The sequence below is a fragment of the Bombus bifarius genome, unplaced genomic scaffold (assembly GCF_011952205.1).
Source record: "Bombus bifarius isolate JDL3187 unplaced genomic scaffold, Bbif_JDL3187 scf7180000010271, whole genome shotgun sequence".
In the NCBI taxonomy this organism is placed as follows: Eukaryota; Metazoa; Arthropoda; class Insecta; order Hymenoptera; family Apidae; genus Bombus; species Bombus bifarius.
Genome location: NW_022885586.1, coordinates 4,668,030 through 4,688,880, shown reverse-complemented (window position 1 = coordinate 4,688,880; position 20,851 = coordinate 4,668,030). Strand labels below are relative to the sequence as shown.

Genomic DNA, 20,851 nt, shown 5'->3' with positions numbered 1-20,851 from the left:
GATCGTTAAATAAACGATTAAACAAATAAATAAACACTTTATTAGAAGTCCAGACAAAATAACACATTACAATATACGGGGTAAATATATCAAAACACTTTAATTTTTTCTATATTCCTCGCTCAGTATTAGATTGTTAGAATTTTTGTAATTTTAAGTATTCAAAGGATTATTAATAAAATATGTGCGAAATTTTTGACAGGTCTTCAACCTGGCGAAGGTCTACCAATGTGGAAATCGGACACATCGGATGGTCCGGAAACCCACCAGAACTCGAACGTTCCAAAATCCGTGGCTGGACTCAATGGTAAACAGAAATTCTCCACGATCCATCAACGATCGAGAGTCGAATTTCCCTTCGTATTCTCGATATCGTTCCCTTTCGTCACCTTCCTCTTACCACCTTTCCACATACTTTTTGTTCTTTCTTTTGCTTGTACTTGGAAAATGCGACGTTCGTTTCCGGACTATCGCAGGACTTCTCAATTCGACAGTGTCGAGTCGGCGGTCGGAGATGAACGGAACCACTCCTCTGGACGAGAAACCGCTGGATGTTTCCTCCAACGACAAGGTTCATCCCCTGTACGGCCATGGGGTCTGCAAGTGGCCAGGCTGTGAAGTTATTTGTGAAGACTATCAAGCATTCCTTAAGTGAGTCCTCAAATTTCTCAAATTTCCACCGTTTTATCGCTATCATAGTAATCGTGGGATTTGAAGTCGATCGCTCTTGTCAATCCTCTGACCGATTATCTAATCGATAATTAGAAAATATCTTCTGGAAAGACATGAAAACGTATCGCGACAAAAAATAAAATTATTTAGTAATGAAATCTCATTAATTATGATACTAAATCGGAGATCCTTTTAAACATTGAAACATTTAAAATCTTAACTTACGATACTATAATTTTTAATCGGTCGTTTAAGGAGGAATTTATTAATACTATATTTGTCTTGCCACGTTGCCAAAGGGTTAATTCTATTTCTTCGAAACGGGCAAGCATATTGACAACATAAGCTTCGAGCATTTTTAATCCACCGACGTTAACAACCGATTTGGCTATTTGAAAGCCGCGATGTATAACCGGAAAGTAGGTAAATCCCAGCGCAGTAGGGATAGACAGTGATTCTTGGGCTGGCAGAGAAAGAGGAGAACCGACGAAGAATAAAGTCGGCAATTTCGCCCAGTGGAATGAGTTAAGAGAAGGCGCTACTCGCGAGGGGTTGGCTCGAGGAAGTGTAGAAAAATCGCTCGAGTCAGCGTATCTCATTGACATCCGGCACCTTCTTCATCGGTCTCAAAGCAGAGACAGCATTTGCCTCCCTCGGTCGACGGGAATCCCTTAGTAATCACGAGGCTCGTCGCCGCAAACTCCCTCAAACAAGCCGTTACTTAAAAAAGGACGAGAAAAAAAGGAAAACGCTAATTACCTTTGTCTCATTAATATTCACGACATTCGACCGCATCGTTATGCCTCTCGGTCTAATCCCCTTCCTCCTGTCCCCTGCGCCTCTTCCCGTTGGACCTTCCCGTATTCTTGGTCTTAACCAACCTCTCTCCCTCTTTTTCCTTTCTTCACCCTCTTTTACCCTTCGCGATACACCGGCCGGCGACGAAGAAGGATTACGGAAATTCTTAAATACGGAATCTCGTTGCCAGCCCTCAGACCATCGTGGAACTCGATTCTTTCGGTGTCCCGTGGGATAAGATTCACCACGGCCAGAGACAAACGTTTCTTTGTAACGCGGCGAAGCTTTGATTTCCCCGTAAACGACCCGACATTGTTCGCGACATAATTTCATTAGTCTTCGCTGGAGGATTCGCGGTGAAGGGAGGGGTTCTCGAATAATTCTCCGGTGTAAGTAGTAATTCTTCAGAGTTGACGCGGAAATTTACCATTTACCTATTAAGCGATTTCTAGTAATAACAATAAAGATAGCACGAATCCTTAAGAAAAAAAAAAAAAAAAAATCACGTTTGACTGGAAATTTCACATCTTAAAGTCGAATTATATGGAATTACGTAATGAAGAAAGTAAACGAAATATATCGAGATTAAATTCTTTACCATTTACATATCAATGATGATTGTGCTAATTAAAAGAGAATGAATTGAAAGTAACTTTTTGAACGATACTGCAGGCACTTGAACACGGAGCACACGCTGGACGACAGATCGACGGCGCAGGCCAGGGTTCAGATGCAAGTTGTCTCGCAGCTAGAAATTCAGTTGCAGAAGGAACGGGACCGGCTAACCGCCATGATGCATCATCTGCACGTGGCGAAACAAATGGCTTCCCCCGAACCACCAAAGTCCTCCGAGTCATCGGTGAGTCTTCGCATTACCAAACATGATCGTTATAGAATACATTAAATAATAAAATTCCAAATTTTGCATATTGAAGCTGTTTCTGTATAGCGCTGTCCAAGCTGTGCTCGATGCAATAAGGACTCTCGTAAAGTAGCCATTAGAAACTGTTCGATCGAAAGTTACCAGGAGAAAAACAATATGTCAGCGTAAATTATAGGGATGGTACAAGTCATATACGAGCGATATGGATAGCAATAATCGTAAGGTGGTAGGTTATGCGGTTCGGTACGTGGAACGAACGCTGTATGGGGCCAGAATCCGGAAAAACGTTTCCTAACGATCGTGTCGGGATGGTAAACTCTTCTGGCAGCACCGTTCGGTAGTCGTAAAGCCAGATTTTCACGGCGCTCGGAGAATTTTACGAGCTCTCGCCGCGGCTAACAACAACGCCAGTTTCAGTTTTAACGCGCCGCCGAGTAGACTCGCTAATTTATACATAAAGTTTGCATTAATAATTCATCGGGTCCTCGTTGATTTTATATCGCCTTAATTAAAACCTCTAACAAGTCCGACAGTCGGAGAATACCAATATCGCATTAGCCCTCTCTCCGTGCGGCTGCGTGGCTCGTCCTCTCTGGCCGACTTAATTATTTTAACGCGAAAGGGAGGAGCCGCCCCCTTCCCCCGCACTCTGCTCGGATCATCTCTGATATCGAGACCGTACTGCTGGAATATATTTCGTATCAACATATTCGAATGTGACTTGTTCATTAATAAAAAAGAAACTTCCAACCTTATTATAACTTTTTATAAATCGGCATAAAACAATGGATATGCTATAACGAATTATATTACCGGGGATAGCTCTACACGTTCTTCTTTTTCCTCTTTTACATTAAGCAGATACCTTTAATTGCATAAAAAAGCGTATTTTAACTTTTTTAATAGGATTTATCAAGGCTACAGAAAAAGATAACGTTATTTTATTCTCTCTTTTTTTTTCTCGTAATTCCTAAAAAGTCGAATTAATCAGCAGCGTATGTGTACAGTAATTTCTCAGCTTTATTATCTGATTTCAAATTCAAGACTGACTTGAAAGCCTAATACATTATTGTAGTATTGTGTAAAATATAATACATTATTATATTTTTCAGTTTGTGGCTTCCGAGTTTATGGATTACTCGTCAAAGGATTTCATACACTCGGAAATTCGTCGCATTTCTAGATATCAGATGTTTCAGAGAAATTCAAAGAAAAATTAAGCATAAACGCATGTGTCAATAATCTGTAAGAAACTAAACCTATAGGTTTGTGACAAGATACACATGCGTGCAAGAGTAACCAAAAAGCTTGATGAATTCTACAAAATGATCGTTCATTTAAGGTTTATTAAAGAATTAAAAAACGTCGATAGAGTCATCGAAATCCTCCAAACAATGGCTCTAAATACTTTCTCCAAGTATACATCGTCTCATTCTTTTTTCAGACGGGTTCGAGTATACCAAAGTTAAATCTCTCAACCGCCCTAATGAGCCAACCACCGCCAAACTTCGGCGTCTCTCAAGTGTCTCCAGTCTCGATGTCCGCATTGGTGTCGGCGGTCAGGTCGCCAGCAGGTGGACAGCTGCCACCTTCAGCAGGTGGTGCGCCTATGCCACCTATTCCCAACATGTCAAATATGTCTGGGATGCCACCTTTGCCGAACATGCCAGGTAGCATGCCTACGATGCCAACGATGCCGAGCATGGCAGGGCCCATCAGACGACGTATCAGTGATAAATCCGCTCTTTCCTTGGCAGGAGGTAAGGTCATCTCGTATTTTCTGTCATCTTTTACTTTCACGATTATATTCTATCTTTCACGTATTTCTGATTAGTAAGTTTCTTGTCATGGACCGGTCAGGAGTATCGAAAAATCGTATTTGACATTGTTGAAGTTGTGCGTTCTTCCGTTTTACCTGCGATAAAGAAAGTGGTTAGCATACGAAAGATACCGGCGATCAATTTAAAAGTAATATGGATAATTGTCGATGAGATTCATTAACGGTTTATTGAAAGAACCATTTTTCAAATATGTAAGTTTAAGAGATATATGTATAAGGAAAGAAAGGATTAAAATATCGTCTTGAGAAAGGTGAAACGAAAGATATGTAAATTCAGAAATTGAATACTATTCGTAGGACTGTATGACGAGGGCACTGTAAGGCGCAGAGTAGCCGTCGATAGATCTGGAATAGATATTAACGAAGGTAACGACTTAACCAAAATTCAGTCGGGGAAACGTGCGACCCGCGAAATGCTATTTTTGTCTCGCTCGCCAATTTATTTCTTAATCTTAATCTAAAAAGATACGAATAAAGCCGTATACGCTTGAGTTAACATAATTTCACTGAATATGATAGTGAATTTATGCTGCGAATTGAGAAACAATATTTTAAAAAGCATTTCCCGGCTCGTCCTTGTCAACTATGCCCCGACGAAAAGAAAATCCTGTAGCAAATGCTCTTTACGGTCCTCTCTTGATCTCGTGCCTTTTTTCCTATCGTAAACTCTATCACACGCACAGATTTATTCACGGTAGCAACAATGTCACGTGAGCTACAGTGTTCGAAACCTTGTTGGCGACGAATCTAATAGGTACATAGAGTGCGAAAGGTGTAAAACAATCAAACCAAGAATAAAAGTCAGAATAAACCAAAAAGAAAGAAAAGAATAAAAGATATAAACGAGCATAAAACAAGAAACAAAAAAAAAAAAAAAGAAAATGAACAAAAATTAATGAATTTCTAAACGTACGCCAGTTCGAACTTCTTTCTTACCGATGCTTCTGTTGTTTCCTTATTTCTTGTGCTGCCCGCCCTCCCCACCGTGTAGGGCTGCCCTACATGCTGGAGCGTGCTGGCCTTGACGTCCAACAAGGTACTGTCAACCTTCTTTCCACGCTCCTTTGGTGGCTTTAAGGATTTTCTTAAAGGGTGCACCCTTTGCATGCAGGAAGAAAACTTTCACCTCTTTCAATCCCCTTACTCCTCTTCTGCCCTGTAGAATAGAGATTCAGATACTTCAATCGTCATCCCCGATTTTCTGCAAAGAGGGATGAACGAGGCCTGACAAGAAGTATCCGTTTCTATCTACCCTAAATCATATCCAATCGCTTCTTGCTTAATCTTTGATCTAGTTTTAAGAATGTCGTACATAGTTTTGATTCGATATTTGTTTTTTGAGCATGCGATCGAATACAAGCTGATCCCCTTTCGTTTCACACAAACGTCACGAATTGTTTATTTATTGTTTTGTTTGGAAAAAAGAATAGAAAAGAACTAAGTACCGCGAATTAATTTTGCAACAAAAATCAAAAATATGAACACATAACGTTTTCAAATAATGGCTTTTCTAAGAATGTTTCTGACAACCATCTCTTTAAACGGTGCTTGAAACATTAGCGTACTGCTTGTTAGTTGTAAATTTAAGTAATCGTCTGAGACACGCGAAAAGAGATGGTGTCGATGAACTTTTACCCTTCGGCCGCGTAAGGGTTCCGCGTAACTCTTGCCGTTTTCATACTCATTACGTTTTGGAAAATAAAACAAGCGAAGCTTCTTGGTATATTTCAGAAATTCAACGAAATAGGGAATTTTACAAGAACGCCGATGTCAGACCGCCGTTCACGTATGCATCATTAATCAGACAGGTGAGTGAGAACCATTCGATACGCATTAGACATATTCCTTTAGCGTTCTGATTAATTCAGATATCGAATGAATTGTCCCCTAAGAGCGCCCCCTTTTAGATTTAATTTTCAAAGGAACTCTCAAAGAAACCGGTGAGGATTACTTACTACACCTCCCATCTTTGTAAAATGATAAATTGAATTTTGGGAATTCTTCTGTTTTCTTTTTTTCACAGTCGATCATCGAGTCGCCGGAGAAACAATTGACGCTGAACGAGATCTACAACTGGTTTCAAAACACATTCTGCTACTTCCGGCGCAACGCAGCAACGTGGAAGGTATATCTTTTGACTATAATAAAGGAAAAATATAACAAGCGTTAAGCAGGATGCAGAGAAATGTAAAAGATCAAAGAAAAATGAAGGTACGACGGTCATCGAATTTAAAGTTCGATTCTTTCTCGAAACGAGTGTTTCAGTTCATTCGAATATTCGAATATCGAACATTCAATCTCGTTTCGGAAGAACGATTCGAGGATGTTATTTTATTATAGAAGTGATCACGTTGAATTATAAAAATCTTCGGCGTAAATAATTGATCGGAAGCGTGAAAATATCGGGAAAATTTTGTCAAAATGTCCTCGAACGATTCGGATGCAAAAATCCGCCGCGCTGCCATGCATTTAGGAAGTCTAAAATAATTTTCTCCTCTAAATGGATGAACTCAGCGTGGCACGAGTTATGCAACGTTTGATTGCAAGTCACAAAGACGAAATGACTGGTCGTGCAATTTGCATTTACGAGCAGATTAAGCTGAATGCGTTTTAACTAGAAAGGATGAGCTTTCAAGAATCTCAGATAATCTTACGTATTAATTTGAATTAACAGGCTAAGTGATGTGCCAAGCAGACGAGCTGGTAACGATAATTGTGTTGCTTTCCCGATTTAAGGGGGAGACTCGGTAACATGTGAAATATTATGTCGTATTGCGATTCGTTTGTCATTTATCAGAATGATTTCTGTTTTTCCATCGTATCTTTTCTTAGCCAGTAGTCTTGCAGCCCGTAATTAAAATCTTCTTGGGAGACTGTTACTCTAATTGGGATTTAACAATGATCTGACACGATATTGCAATAATGTAATTTCTGACTGAAATCATACGGCGATAAATCACAATTAAATCGTAATATGATAACATATGATACGCTTGTTGGCAAGAGTGCGCGCGCGCGTGTGTTTTTTGCGTGTGTGCGAGTGAGCGTGGAAGTAATCGACGTTTGCCATGAAGCTTCGCCTCGCATGGTTATGTGTATCTGAAAATTTTCAAAGCAACCACAGGTTTAACAACGGCTATCAGACAGAGAGGAGGCAGCCAGATTCAACGTCAAAGGATCCACGTTTTCCACGTCAGCGGAGGTCGTAACCTTCGACGCGATCTTCTCGTACAGTTCTTCCTAAATTTCTTACACCTATATACTTTTTTCATTTTTTTCTGATTTTCCTTTTCTTTTTTTTTTTTTTTTTTTACTTCTTTTGGAATTTTGTACGGCCCTGCGGCATGTATGATTGTTGTCGTTGCCCCTAGACTTAGATGACTAGCTGTGCATTAACGATAAAGGAATGCCACATTATACCGTGTATCTTTCGATTAATCGTTTTGGTTCGTTATGTCCTCTTACGGCCTTGTCATTGCGCGACCATCGCCGGGTATCCTTTGCTACTCACACACGACGTTACTTACTAATTCACTCATCAATCAGTTTCTCGGTTTTTCCCGGTGCTTTCCTGTTCTGTTCGAGCGGTTCGTTTGAGCCGTTTCTTAAACTTCAAGTTAAAGACAGGCTGCCACTTTAAATTTCCCACAATTTTATTTTCTATTAGCGCGTATTATTATTCCTGCCAATTATTACAGTCGGAGTGTATTAAAGTGATAGCCTGCAAGATATAGACATGTTCCTTCACAAAAAGACACGATACAGCTTGTCTAAATCAGAGCCAACAGAGATAATAGAGAAAGAGTCTCGTAATCCTTTACCTTCTCCGAGACAGACAAGAAAATCTCATCCATCCTCGTCTCATCTCAGCGTGTATCGGTTGTATCACCATCATCATCGTCGTCATCGTCGCCATCGTTGTCTTCGTCGTCGTCGTCGTCGTCGTCGTCGTCGTCGTCGTCGTCGTCGTCGTCATCCGACGCCGGGGATGACGGAATGCCGCCTGTATTAAAAAAAAAAAGAAAAGAAAAGCCAAAAAAGATACAGAAAAATTACACGCCATCGAATCGTGTTCCCCGATCGACAGCCGGCCTCGCGATTGAGTTGGCTTCGTTCGTTTTTTGCGTTGCTTATTTAGTCTGTGTATTATTTTGTATAGAACGCAGTGCGACACAACCTGTCTCTCCACAAATGTTTCATGCGAGTCGAAAACGTGAAAGGCGCCGTATGGACGGTGGACGAAGTGGAGTTTTACAAGAGACGTCCTCAACGCGCTTGCAGCACGACCGGGTACGTTGCCCCCGTCCCACCGACAAAAAAAAATTCTACTGCCGCGTTTTTTATACTCTTTACTACGTCTCTATAGATCTATTTACCTCTATATATATATTTACGACATATATTATATATATATCTTATTTATCTTTTTCTATCTTTTTCTATCGATATATTCATTATAATAATCTTCCCCCTTGGTACCCCCTCTCAAAATGGTTCTACCAACAACAAAAACCGGTTTCAGACCACAATCCGAAATAATCGGCCTCGGTCGCATCCTGTCTCTTTATATCTTCTTCTCCTTACATCCCTTGTGTTCCCCCCTCTTTGTTTTTTAATATAATAATATATATATTTTTATATTTCTAAATATTCTTCTGTCTTCTGTCTTTTTACATATTTATATAGATATTTATATAGATATATTTATACAATACTCTCTCACTTATTCGCTTTTACTCTCTAATTACATACTCGTACCGCTAACCCCATTTTCCCACGCCCATTCATGTTTATACTTGTCAAGTTTTTTACTATCTTTTTAACTTTTATATATATATTAATATACGTCTTTTTATACATTTTTATATATATACATTATATATATATATCGATATTTCTATATATACATTTATAAATATTTAATAGTGTTTAATATTCTATTTTTTATATGTATACATATTTATATATATAGCTTCTTTTACATATATATTCACGTATTTTTCATAGCTATTTATATATATATACATATTAATAAGGTTTTTTTAATCTGTGTACGCTCGCATAACGCGTGCGTGCGCAAGCCTCATATGTATGTATACGCACATACACGCACGCTCTTCTGTGCATTTGTTTATCTGTGTACGATATATATATTTCTTGATTACCTACATATCGTGCCCTATCCTCACTTTTTTAAATACGTATATACCTAGTATATCTGTAGGTATGTTTCCAGACCTTTTGTGTACCTCATGCGTGCGCATTTCTCATACGTATAGATTTGTGTGCGTGTGTGTATATATAAACCATTTCTTTTTTCTCATACACCTGTGTACGCCATGATAATCTGTATTATCTGTAATTCGCTTGCGTCGTTTGTCCGTACGTCTGTCTCTGCTAACATCGTGCTTCCCGAGATACAATCGTTCAAATTTCATTCTTCTAAAAAACCAACGCACATACCAAATTTCGTGTATTTCATGGAAACTTTGATCTTTTAAAATGGAATGATTGAAAAAGACGAATGTTTTTTTTCCTCTTATACAATTTCAAACTCAGTTTCTCAACAAAATCCTCATGCACGAATAGGAAAAATAGAAAGATAGAATTCTTTTTCACGAATTGTACTCGGGAAATTAGCTTTGTATTGTGTTTGGTCCCTCGTGCGTGTGATTTTTTTACTTGCCCGTCTCTCGTGTGCGATGGTAGCCGTCAGTATGAAGTGTGAGAACGTGTTGAAAGGATGTGTGTTCGAAGATCGTGAAATTCGACGATGAGGTGGAGGAGAAGGAGGAGGAAAGGAGCAGACGCGAGTGATTGTGCGAATGTGGCCGACTTCATTTTGCTCTTGTGTGAAAGAGTACCGTAGAAAACCGTGGTGTGTGCTTTTTAACAAGCATGTGGGCTTTGCAGCGACTAACCGACCGAGAATTGGCAGGGCCAAAGTCTCTCTGGCCCGAGTCTAGTCTCGAATACCCGGAAGCCGGATGCGGGATATGCCAGTGCAGAGTGAGAACCGCTGAATTGCACTTGGTCAGGTAGTGAGAGGAAAATCGTCTTACTACGTATATTACTTTACGTTTGTTTTTTTATTCTCTACCCCCTTCTTTGCGAGTCTGTGCTGTCTTTGTTATTCTCTGGGACGCCGGGATTCGATCGAGTCGGGGGCCTTGCTCGATCATCGAATCCCTACTGGGTAGGAGAGGACGACGAGGCTAATTACGAGCTGTTAACGGCTCGTGATCTCGTCTCACGTTTTTACGAGATAATACGACACGTGCATGAGATCGAGAGTCGCGATCGTTTTACGTTCGAGAAACGGTCGTGCCACTCGAGGGCAACGTTTTTCGTTAGACGCTTTAAGAACGTACGCAGAAAGGAGAAGAGCGTAGAGCTCAGCAGAATAATTACCAAAAAAAAAAAAAAAAAAGGAAAAACGAAAGACAAAAGGAAAATCGAAACGAAAAAAAAGTAGAAGCTAGAAAGGGAAGGAAACGTAACCAAAAACCAAACGAAATAAGTTTCAACAGCAACAAGCAGAAACAACCTTTATCTTTTTTACTCTCTTTTTCTCTATTTCTTGGTGGTCTTGTCTGTGTATACAGAACGCGATCCGCACCAATCTATCATTGCACAAGTGTTTTGTGCGCTATGAGGACGACTTCGGGTCATTCTGGATGGTGGACGACGCCGAGTTCGTAAAGCGGCGGCATCTGTCCCGCGGCCGCCCCAGGAAATATGACCCAACCCCATCACCCACTCCACCCCACCTCTCCGCACAGTAAGCACTACCACTTTTTAGAATTCTGCTGGCTGGCTGGCGCGACGTTCTGACCTTACCGCGGTATTCTCTTGTAACGCGGCGACCGGGACGTTTTCGCTTGGTCGTTGCCTACATGAACGAACCACTAAACGCCCTCTCGAACCTGCTGCCTTTGTCGTTCAATCGCCAATCAAACGACCATTCACGTTATCTTCTATTATCTGTTACACAATAAAAAAAAATAAGAAACAAAAGATTCATCTCTACTTTAATAACGTTGGAAGTTATTCGCGTGAAACTAGAATTATAGGAAAGTATATCGTTCGTGAATAAATTATACGTCGTGTCTGACGCAAAGCGGCTCATTCTACTTACTTAGCAGTTACCGCGCTCTTCGTGCAATCCTCTACATTGGAATTTCGAATATAACTCGTTGGAAAATGACTTCCAAGGCAGCAGGGAGTGGCTGTAAGCAGTTTATCCAATCCCTAGGAAACGAATTCCGCATCATGCCTGCCTCGAACGCCCTTAGAAATCCGTCTCCTCAGAAACCTAAGGATAAGTAGTACCCGTTCAAACCTTCCTTGATCTTCATCAGAGGTGCGCAATGTGCCATAGACTGGAACAAGAATGTTTTATTAACGCGTAATGTAACCTTCTTGGGTAATTTGGAACGAATGAAAAAGAGGAAGGAATGTCGGTTGCGTCCAATGTAAACGCAAGGGGGCAGGCAAGCTTTCGTCCAATTAAAATTTACAGCTGGTGCTTGTTAACGTTTAAATCTGCGCACCTCTGCTTGTGACGTCCAAAACAGCCCTCATATAGTACATCCCCGTATACGTCTCACTAGTACCGTAGCCCGAGGCTCTAGCACACCCGAGAGAGCTTAAATCCTGGACGATCCTGCAGGAGCCCAGCCACAGGACGATTGGTCCGTGCTGCAGGATCTCTGATGTGTTTAGTGGTTGCTCGCATGGATAATCAAGGATCCTAATATTCGTTCCCATAAGAATTAAAACAAAAAAAAAAAGAATAAGAAAAAATACAGAAAAAAGAAAAAGAATCCCCCGTAAGACTATCCTTACCACTGATAAAAAAAAAACACTGTGCTTATAATTGTATGGTGCTTACGTAGTGGCGTTTGCAGTGTCTTGGGAGAATGTGAAAGTGTTTGCGTGGATAAACGTTTCGTTACCCTTCATTTTCAGATTTTTCTCCCTCTGTTTCGCTGTACAAGCTGGTTTACGATACGGCATCGCCATTAATTTCCTTTCATTTTTTTTCCTTTTTTTGTTTCGTTCGTTCGCAACGACCGTGCGTGAACGAAGCGTTTGTTGTATCGTTTTGGGTTTTTTCTTCTACTTCTTCCTTTTTTTTCTGTTCTTTTTTCTTTTCGTGTTTCGCTATTTTCAAAGAAACAGGCTGTAGCGTAGTAATAGATAGCGCAAATAAGTTGACGATAGAGTTCGTAAAGGGAAGGTGAAGCGCTTTTGCGTCATTTTCTTTTTTAATTAGCGTTTAATGAGAGGAGGCGTTGTTGAAGTATGTGTTTAGTTTATTTTTTAATGCCTCTGTCTCTCTATCTCTGTTACGGCGTTCACCGTTTTCTCTATTTCTGTTCCGCCTTTAGAACGCTTTTTCAACGTGAGAATGGTGTTCGGTGTGACTGATAATGTGTGTCAGGGCTACTCGCGCATGTGTAAATTGTGTAAATTAAGCGTCACAAACTGCAAAAAAAAAAGAGATATCTCGGATGATACGGAATTCTCCATTCATCGCTACGACCACTCTCTTCTAACTCAAGGTACCTCACCGTTAACGTACTAACTTTGCAACTTCCGGTAATTTTTCTCTACTATTTTAATCATCATCTTTTTAAACATTTTTTAACGTATTTTCTATTTCTCTCTTTTTATATACTCTCTTACACACTTCCAACTTTTCCTCTCTAATACTACTATATTACTTCTTTCTTCTCTTTCACTCTACTCTACTACTACAACTTTCTTCTCTTTACTTACTGCGCTCTTGGTCACTTGATAAACGGCTCTAGGCATTCTTTTGATTCTTTCTATATTTTTCTTCGCATGCAACCAATCTCTCTTGCAATCGTCACATCGTGCTTCAACTTCGAATAAACGTGATATCTGTCGAATCCACTTGGAATATATTTTTTTATCGCTTTATCGTTTGCAAGAGAAAGCCTACTTTTTTCATTCGACATTCGTCGTTTGGAAAAAGTATCATGTTTCTCGGTCGGCACTCGATGCCTGAACTTTCACGAAGGATTTCGGTGGAAACTATGAAAGGGTAAGCACAGGTAAGCCTGAGAGCCGTTTACAAGCAAACGACGTCGTTTCGTACGATAAAAAAGTCGATGTTTAATTTATTTCTAATTAGAGGAAAGGTTATATATGATATAACGAAACGGGAGCGCTATTTTTCACAATTTTCCTCTATATTTTTTATCTTAACCTCGCTCAATCTCAACCGAGCTGATCGTTGGACGAGTGAGGAACGTAACCGGTAAATAGGTAAGGGTTTTCGAACTCTCTTTTCCATTCTTTTTTTATTACATTTTTACTATATATTATATATACGTGTGTACATTTTTTCATATTATACTTCTCTCTTTCTCACTTTCCATTTTCTCTATTTCTCTTTCTCTTTCTATTATACCTTTACATATTGAAACTCGATCACACGTGCACACATTGTACACACAAGCTCTATCTTTACCCGCCCCGTATCCCCGTACCCTTACCCCTTGACCTGAAACCTTTAAATTCTCGAGAAAAGAAATTTATTCCACCCGTATACATCGACACAAACTTTAATAAAAAAAATATATATATATATTTAAGAAAAACGTGCTTATATACACGCGTTTCTATTTCAGGAAACTATCGATAGGCGAATCTCGACGATTACTAATAGAAATTTTCTCTCTCGATATGTAGGGGTGTCCCGTCAAAAAGTCCAACCCTGACGCACAGCCCGACAATGTACGGTGACGCATTAAATGCCAATCTCCAGGTAACTGTCTAAAAAATACTAGCAATTCCTTTTTTCGTTAAATTGACGTGGATTAATTGAATTCAATACATGACATAACGTATCTTTCGTAGTTTCAACGATTAGGTAAAGGAACGGAATATTCGTGACTAACCATCTAATGCAATTTGAGTATTTCCAGGCGGCACTCGGGGACTCTAATATGGGATTTCTAAACAACTCGATGTGCACGTCGACGACAACGAGTCCCGATAAGGAGCACGTGTTAGCCCATAACGATCTAATGTGAGTGAGTCTTTAACGTGCAAAGTTTACGTTCCTCTTTCCAACATGCCGAATCACTATTTCTACTCCGATCCTTCTAAATTATCGTTCATAAATGACTGAATATTTGCGAATTTTTGAACAAGATATCCACGACAAAGTCTTAAGAACACAGGATAATTTTGTCTTACGATATCAGTAGCTACTAATGTCTTTCTTGGGTAAAAGAAATAAAAGGTTTCTTCTCGATTATTAATAATGGAAAATAGATACCAATTTCGCTGAAAATCAATTATTTATGGTTTAGTAAGTCAACGATGCGTTAATATACGCGATATCGAACCTTGTTAGATAAATTTCATTTTGCAATTGCAATACTCGTACTCGTGGAATTTTGTAACTTCTCGCTCAACACATACCACAGTGGAGAAAAGAAAATTCAAAATTGATTTTCACATATATACAGCTCTGCTTAAATGTGTTAACGCACTGTTTCACTTGTTCTGTACGTCCTTACGTGTACCACATACAGTACTGTACATTATCACGGTTACGAAATTGTCCCTAAAGATTTTTAATCGAATAAGGAAAACCAAAGGTGGTTCAAGAATTGATTTTCTTCGATTTGGTAGATAGAACGTTTCAATTAAAAAGAGACGTATGAGTATTGGTAACTTCTGTACTTGACATTCTTCATCATATTGGTAATATCGCACTGGCTCGTAAAAGCATCTAAGTCTCATAAGACACGTAATCAACGTAATTCCATTTTAACCAATTATTTCCCTACTAACTATCTTCTAAATCTCCTTTCTAACGCGTTACTCGAACCCTCGTAATACCAAACAGCCGAGAAACATCTCATCCAATCGCGTTAACGAAAAAAGCCAAAGATGAAAAAAACCCAAACCTGATCCTGCTAACCAAAAAGACAGCATCCAAAAAAGATAGCGTCCCGAAGAAGATGGTGTCGGCACACGTAACCGAGCAGTTTCTCCGCAAAATCGACAGGTCACCGTTGGATGAACCAGCCGTGCACATAAAGCAGGAGGGCCAGAGCCCGGAGGGGGGCAAGCTCACGAGATTAATAAAACGAGAGCTGGTTGACGCGCCGACGGAGCAAGAGGGTGAAGAGGATCAGGTGGACGAGAGGGAGTATCCCGAGAGTCACGGGCACGATTCAGGACAGGACGAAGACATGGCCGAGGACCTGTCGATGGCGCCCGACATAATGACCCCGGAAGATCAGATCGAGGCGTAGTATCGTTCCTCGAGGAACGAATAGGTTCGAGCTGTCGCGTCGAAGTACGATCGTGATGGAAGAACGAGAAGAAGTAGCTTCTGTTCCTCGTCGATCGATGGCCAAGACCAGGGAAGCCAGAGGCGCGAATAATAATAATAATATTAATAATAATAATAATATGTAAGATGAACGAAGAGGGAAAAAGGAAGGTGTACGAAGAAGTGAAGAAGAAGAAAAAATTGACGAAAATGAAGAAGAAGAAGAAGAGAAAGACTCCGAAGAAGACGATGAAGGCCCCTAGGACCACCCAGCCCTCCACTCCTCCTTCGTAAGAGAATCCCCATTTATCATATCCAAGGCCGTGATACGTTTTATCGAGCGGCCCTTTAAAGGTAAAGGCAAAAGAGGAAGAAAGAATGAAAAAATTAAAAAATATGAAACGTACTACTACTGTGTGCGTGATCGATCGCGACGAAACGTCGAAACGAGAATCGGCGAATATCGTGATATAGGCGGCGCGATCATTCGATCCATATCCTTACTCAAGCAATTGCGAACAACGATTGTATTTTCTGTTCTTCAATTTCGTTTCATTTCGGAACCGCGTATATATCTCTATATACATATATATATATATAAAATATATATACATATACATATAACACTCTCTCTCTCTCTTTCTCTCTCTCTCTCTCTCTCTCTCTTTCTCTCTCTCTCTTTCTCCTTCGTGTACATTGCATTAGCCTGTAAACCGAATAAGGGCGAAAAGAAACGAATTGCATCCGCGATCTCGCTCGTAGCGTCTCGGCGGATAATGTTAATCGATAATTCTTTAACGAACACACGAGAAAAAGAAAAGAGGGAAGACAGTGCTATCTATAGTCCCCGAGTAGTCCTCGCCCGTTTCCTACTTTCGTTATCGCGCCGGTGCCTACGTGTACGACTGCGTTTCTGCGTGTACTAATCGCGTCTGTCTATTTTTTGGACCAATTCGAAGATATAGTAGATCCATCCTGATCGAATAAAAATTAATTTTAAAATTAAAAAGACAGATCACGTAAAGGTCTACTCTTTATGGGAGAAATCACGTTTGACTTAGTCGAAATTTCTTACACGAACTGTTAGAAAAAAAAAAAAAAAGAAAAAAAGAAGAAAAAAAAGACGCGTTGAATGGAACACGCAGAACGTCTCAAAGATAATAATAAGAATGGCGAACAGATAGAGAAGGCTGGAATTAAGTTTAAGGAATAAATAACGAAGCTGTGGTGATAGCAGTGTTCTGGGTACGCGCGGGAGTGACTGACACTTTAGTCTTAAATATATCGTTCGTGGTAAATTAGGAATTTCGCGAGTATCAAAAGTCCTCCGACGTGATTCTAAAGGAAAAGGTACTTTCCCTTATATCAGACAACCTAAGCTTAAGAAAAATGTGTGCCGAGTGTGAAACACGGCCGCGATCCCGGCGTACTCGTTCGCTGCTCTGTTGCTAATCACTGTATAGTTTAGGGGAAATTAAATGTAAGTAGTGTCGTAAACAATCGACGATCATAGACGTCGAGATAGAACGTACACGCTCGTGCTAACGATTTTCATCATTTTACCCATTAGATATTTCATCGTTCGGACCTTTCAAGGGATAAATAACGAGTGACTGAAAATAAAATAAATTAAATAAAAAAATCGATCGAGCGATGAAGAAAGTTTAGTAAACGAGATCGAGGACGATCGAGGGGGCAAACGAAAAATGATGGGATAATAATAATAAAAAAAAAGCAAAAAAAATGAAGAAAGCGGATGCCGTGTGTGGACGCACTTATAAATAAATTAAATTACCATGTACGCATATACATATACATATATTAATACGTATACGTATCTCGGAAATTATAAGGAAATTAGATGTCGATGGCCCTGTTCTCCGTTTTCTATCCAACAGATCCTTGAGACAAACCCTCATTGAACCTTAACCTTTCCTTAAACCCGCGTAATCATGCTCGGTTCCGAATTTTTAGGAAATGGGACTGCGTCCAATTTTCCTGGACGGTAACTGTCGCGTCCAAAAATCGAAAGAACGAGGAAAATAAATGTTTGGGGGGCCGTTACTCGTCGATCTTCGAGCCCCTGGATACATACACGTTCACACTCACAAACACACACGCGCATATACATATACATAAACACAGAAGTTTAAACGAAAGCGTGCTCAGGTCGGTACGAAAAGAAATTTTTGCCGAAGGCAACTCGTTGGCGAGTCGCCTGCTATCGAATCTAATTTATTATTTCAATGGTCGTTGACGCCACTAAATGTATGTAAAAATCGTGCGTGCCGTTTTTAATCGCGCTGCAGCGACCGGGAGACGATCGTGTGTGTGATATTATTCCGTTCGACCTGTAGCCATATATACACAGATGGTCTATACGTTTGTTTGTAATATTTTTGTAAATTAATTCGTTCCCGGGAACGTGTAGATAGGTTTAGAAGAATCGGGGATCCGTTACATTGTCAGGGTATTAATTGCTCGACGTAAGAGACTCTTCCTGAGTCGCTGTGGCGATTTGTGTTTAGCGTGTCAGTGACGAAGAATCGCGAGAAAAAAATAGGGATGGGAGGGGGGGTTCGATCGTTGTCAGCATTTATCGAGCGACAGTAATCGTAAGAATCCCATCGATCGATATTGTCTTTCTGATATCTTTACCGTTTTATTTCCGTTAGAAAGATATTAATCTCGAGACGTCCATATTAAATCGACTCTAATTAGTAATATTAGCACGGCGAGAAGCATCGTGTGAATTTTTTATTAGCTCGGAATAAAATTCGTTCAATTTATTTCAAACTCATCGATCGTGTCGCTCGATTATCTGGAAATTAAACGAGACACAGTAGTCGCGATTATAGTTTCTTTTTTCTTCTTTTCCTTTTTTTTTTTTTTCTTTGCAATTTGTTGATTCGTTCATTCCTGCGTGTTAGATACTCTGTCCATTCCTCATGTAACATAGTTAGCTTTTAGGACAAAGTTAAGTTTCGCCCACGCGTATTATTTCATAATAATTCCCCTGTACGAGACATCCTTCGATTTTCTATTCTAATCCGGATCCATCATCTTTCGACATCCGTAACTCTCGTTCGCGAGTGATCAGACATTCTGATTAGAGAGAGAAAGGGATCAAGCGTGGAACGAGCGTGTATGCGAGTGTGTGTAGTTGTCGCGTGCGTCATCGAACATTGGATGCCAAAGAAAACGAAGACGTTAGTGAAAAATAAGAGAAAATGTAATAGGGAAACAGTGAAAAAGAAAAGACGTTTATAAGAGAAAAGTGTTCATGGAGAAAGTGAAATGTATCGCGTATGACCGGTGCCGTTTTGGGCTCGCTTTCACGTAATGCTACTATTACTAATCTAAGACTACATGTATTGTGTATAATGGATTTAAGGACACGATATAACATAGAAAGACTCTCCTGTAAATAGTTGGAAGAAAAATGGAACTTTGTCGAGGCATTAGGGATTTGCGAATATTGCGTCACTCTGCGAATGAATGAGTTTATCGATAGTGTGCTATATAAAAGTCTATATATATAAATATAAATATAATTATAAATACACACACGAAGGAACACGACACACTATACACACGTACAATGCGTTGCGCGTATCTCCCGGCTGCATTTAATTTTTATTTTTAAAGTCACGAATTTCCGAAGAAAAGAAAGAAAAGCGAAAAACAAAGAAAAAACGACGACCGTTGATTCTCACGAGCTGGCAGCTCGAACAGAAGACACTTTCTCGTTTTATCGTATCACGATTGGTCGTGTCGCGAATAAAAGATGAATGGGCAAGCGAAATAAAAGGAGAGAGAGAAAAAAAAAGAAAAGAACAAAGAAAATTTATGAAAAGATGGAGGACGTTTGATCGATCGATTTCGTATAGATACGAAGTTATTTAAAGTCGATTCACGTAGCACGAAGATCGTGATTATTTCATTTCACGAATGTTTCTTTTTTTATGTATAGTAGCCGCTGTTACCTTGCGAATAATTCTATATTGTACATGTTTAAACGTTCCCTGTTATGTTTGTTGTATATTTCGAATAGGTCTGTAAAGTAAAATGAATTAACGAATGTTCGAATTTTTTTGTACGGGCGTAGGAAAGACGGGATTTAGCGTTACTATATTCACTGGTTCATCGAAATCTTCACATTTTATCGGCCAGATAATACTTCGCCTAGCGATTTATATTTCTTTGTTTTTTTATTACGTCGATGAATGAAAAAGATGAATCTTACGTCGCGTTCGTTGTGTTACGAAGTAATGACGAACCAGCGCGATCATATCAAATTAAAGGTATCGAGTGAACAGTGCTGAATCGATATTTTCGTTCGCTGAATGTTTCTTTCGTATAGATTCGAACGCTTTATATAGTAGTTATATAAAGAAAAAAAAGAATACGGTATCGCTATTTTCTACAAAAAATCAATTCGCGAATTGAAATCATTGTTTTATAAAGTGTTCCCCATTGCGTGTGTTCACTTAAAATTTCCGCGAAAAACACATGGCCGAATGGAAATTACTTGGATCATTGGGACATGCGAAGAAAAATCTATTTTTTAATAGAAGAAGAAAAAGTGGAAAAAGTATGAAAAAACGACGTATACAGGAAACGCGTTCGAGTTTAGAACTTTCTTGTTCCTCGAACGATTTTTCGAATTGTTCAGTATTATCCTGTGCCGTATGAAAAACGAGGAAGTTCTTTATAAAAAAAAAAAAAGAAATTTGCAAAGATCCGTGCTCTTTAGCTCATTTGAAAATTTCTAGGAAACCCTATCTGTCTGGATTTATTTTATTAAGTATTGTATAATAAGTTGCCTTGTAAAAATGTACCGATTTTACCGAGAAATTAAATGTGTTACTAAAAGAAAACCAATCTCTGAACTGTTTCATCGACCTTTTTTTTCAATAAAAAAAGGTAGCGAGATAGCAATTTATCGATTTATAAGTAGTTGTAATTGTAAGTAACGAGAGTTATCATTTTCACTGTACTTTCTTTGTATAAGACTGACATCGTTTGTATATGCTTACAAAGGGAAAAAGAAAGATATGATCTTGTTAGGTACGTCAAGATTTATACACGTAAATTAATGTGTCTACGATTATATGTGTTTAGATCACAGAAGGACTTATATCATACTGTAAATAGAACACTTAAGAAATCGCATTTTCTAGCTCGAATTAAGCTTTAGAATTAAGTCTTTATCTAATAGAATCGTCTTGAAAAGAATATACATACTTAATAAAACAGCAATTCGTGAACATGAGGATCCAAAGCTGTCTAAACTGTTTGTTTCCGAATTCCTTGTTTGTCATATTTAAATAAA

General features: G+C 39.3%; 1 protein-coding gene across 16 annotated transcripts in view; it reads left to right on the top strand.

Annotated features, from left to right (window-relative positions):
- LOC117216607 (forkhead box protein P1-like) overlaps positions 1–20,242 on the top strand; it is a 245,886-nt gene extending 225,644 nt beyond the window's left edge. For 6 of the 16 annotated variants that reach the window (XM_033463463.1, XM_033463449.1, XM_033463462.1 and 3 more), the window contains 11 exons: positions 203–307; positions 477–651; positions 2,143–2,329; positions 3,798–4,113; positions 4,491–4,559; positions 5,925–6,001; positions 6,217–6,318; positions 10,799–10,974; positions 13,917–13,992; positions 14,144–14,256; positions 15,247–20,242. In XM_033463463.1, the coding sequence (XP_033319354.1) occupies positions 203–307; positions 477–651; positions 2,143–2,329; positions 3,798–4,113; positions 4,491–4,559; positions 5,925–6,001; positions 6,217–6,318; positions 10,799–10,974; positions 13,917–13,992; positions 14,144–14,256; positions 15,247–15,496 (1,646 nt within the window). In that variant the 3' untranslated portion in view covers positions 15,497–20,242. Of the gene's footprint in view, positions 1–202; positions 308–476; positions 652–2,142; positions 2,330–3,797; positions 4,114–4,490; positions 4,560–5,184; positions 5,230–5,924; positions 6,002–6,216; positions 6,319–8,352; positions 8,484–10,798; positions 10,975–13,916; positions 13,993–14,143; positions 14,257–15,246 lie in introns of all 16 variants that reach the window. The other 10 variants (XM_033463453.1, XM_033463454.1, XM_033463451.1 and 7 more) reach the window with 10 other exon arrangements.
- Positions 20,243–20,851: the final 609 nt, after the last annotated feature.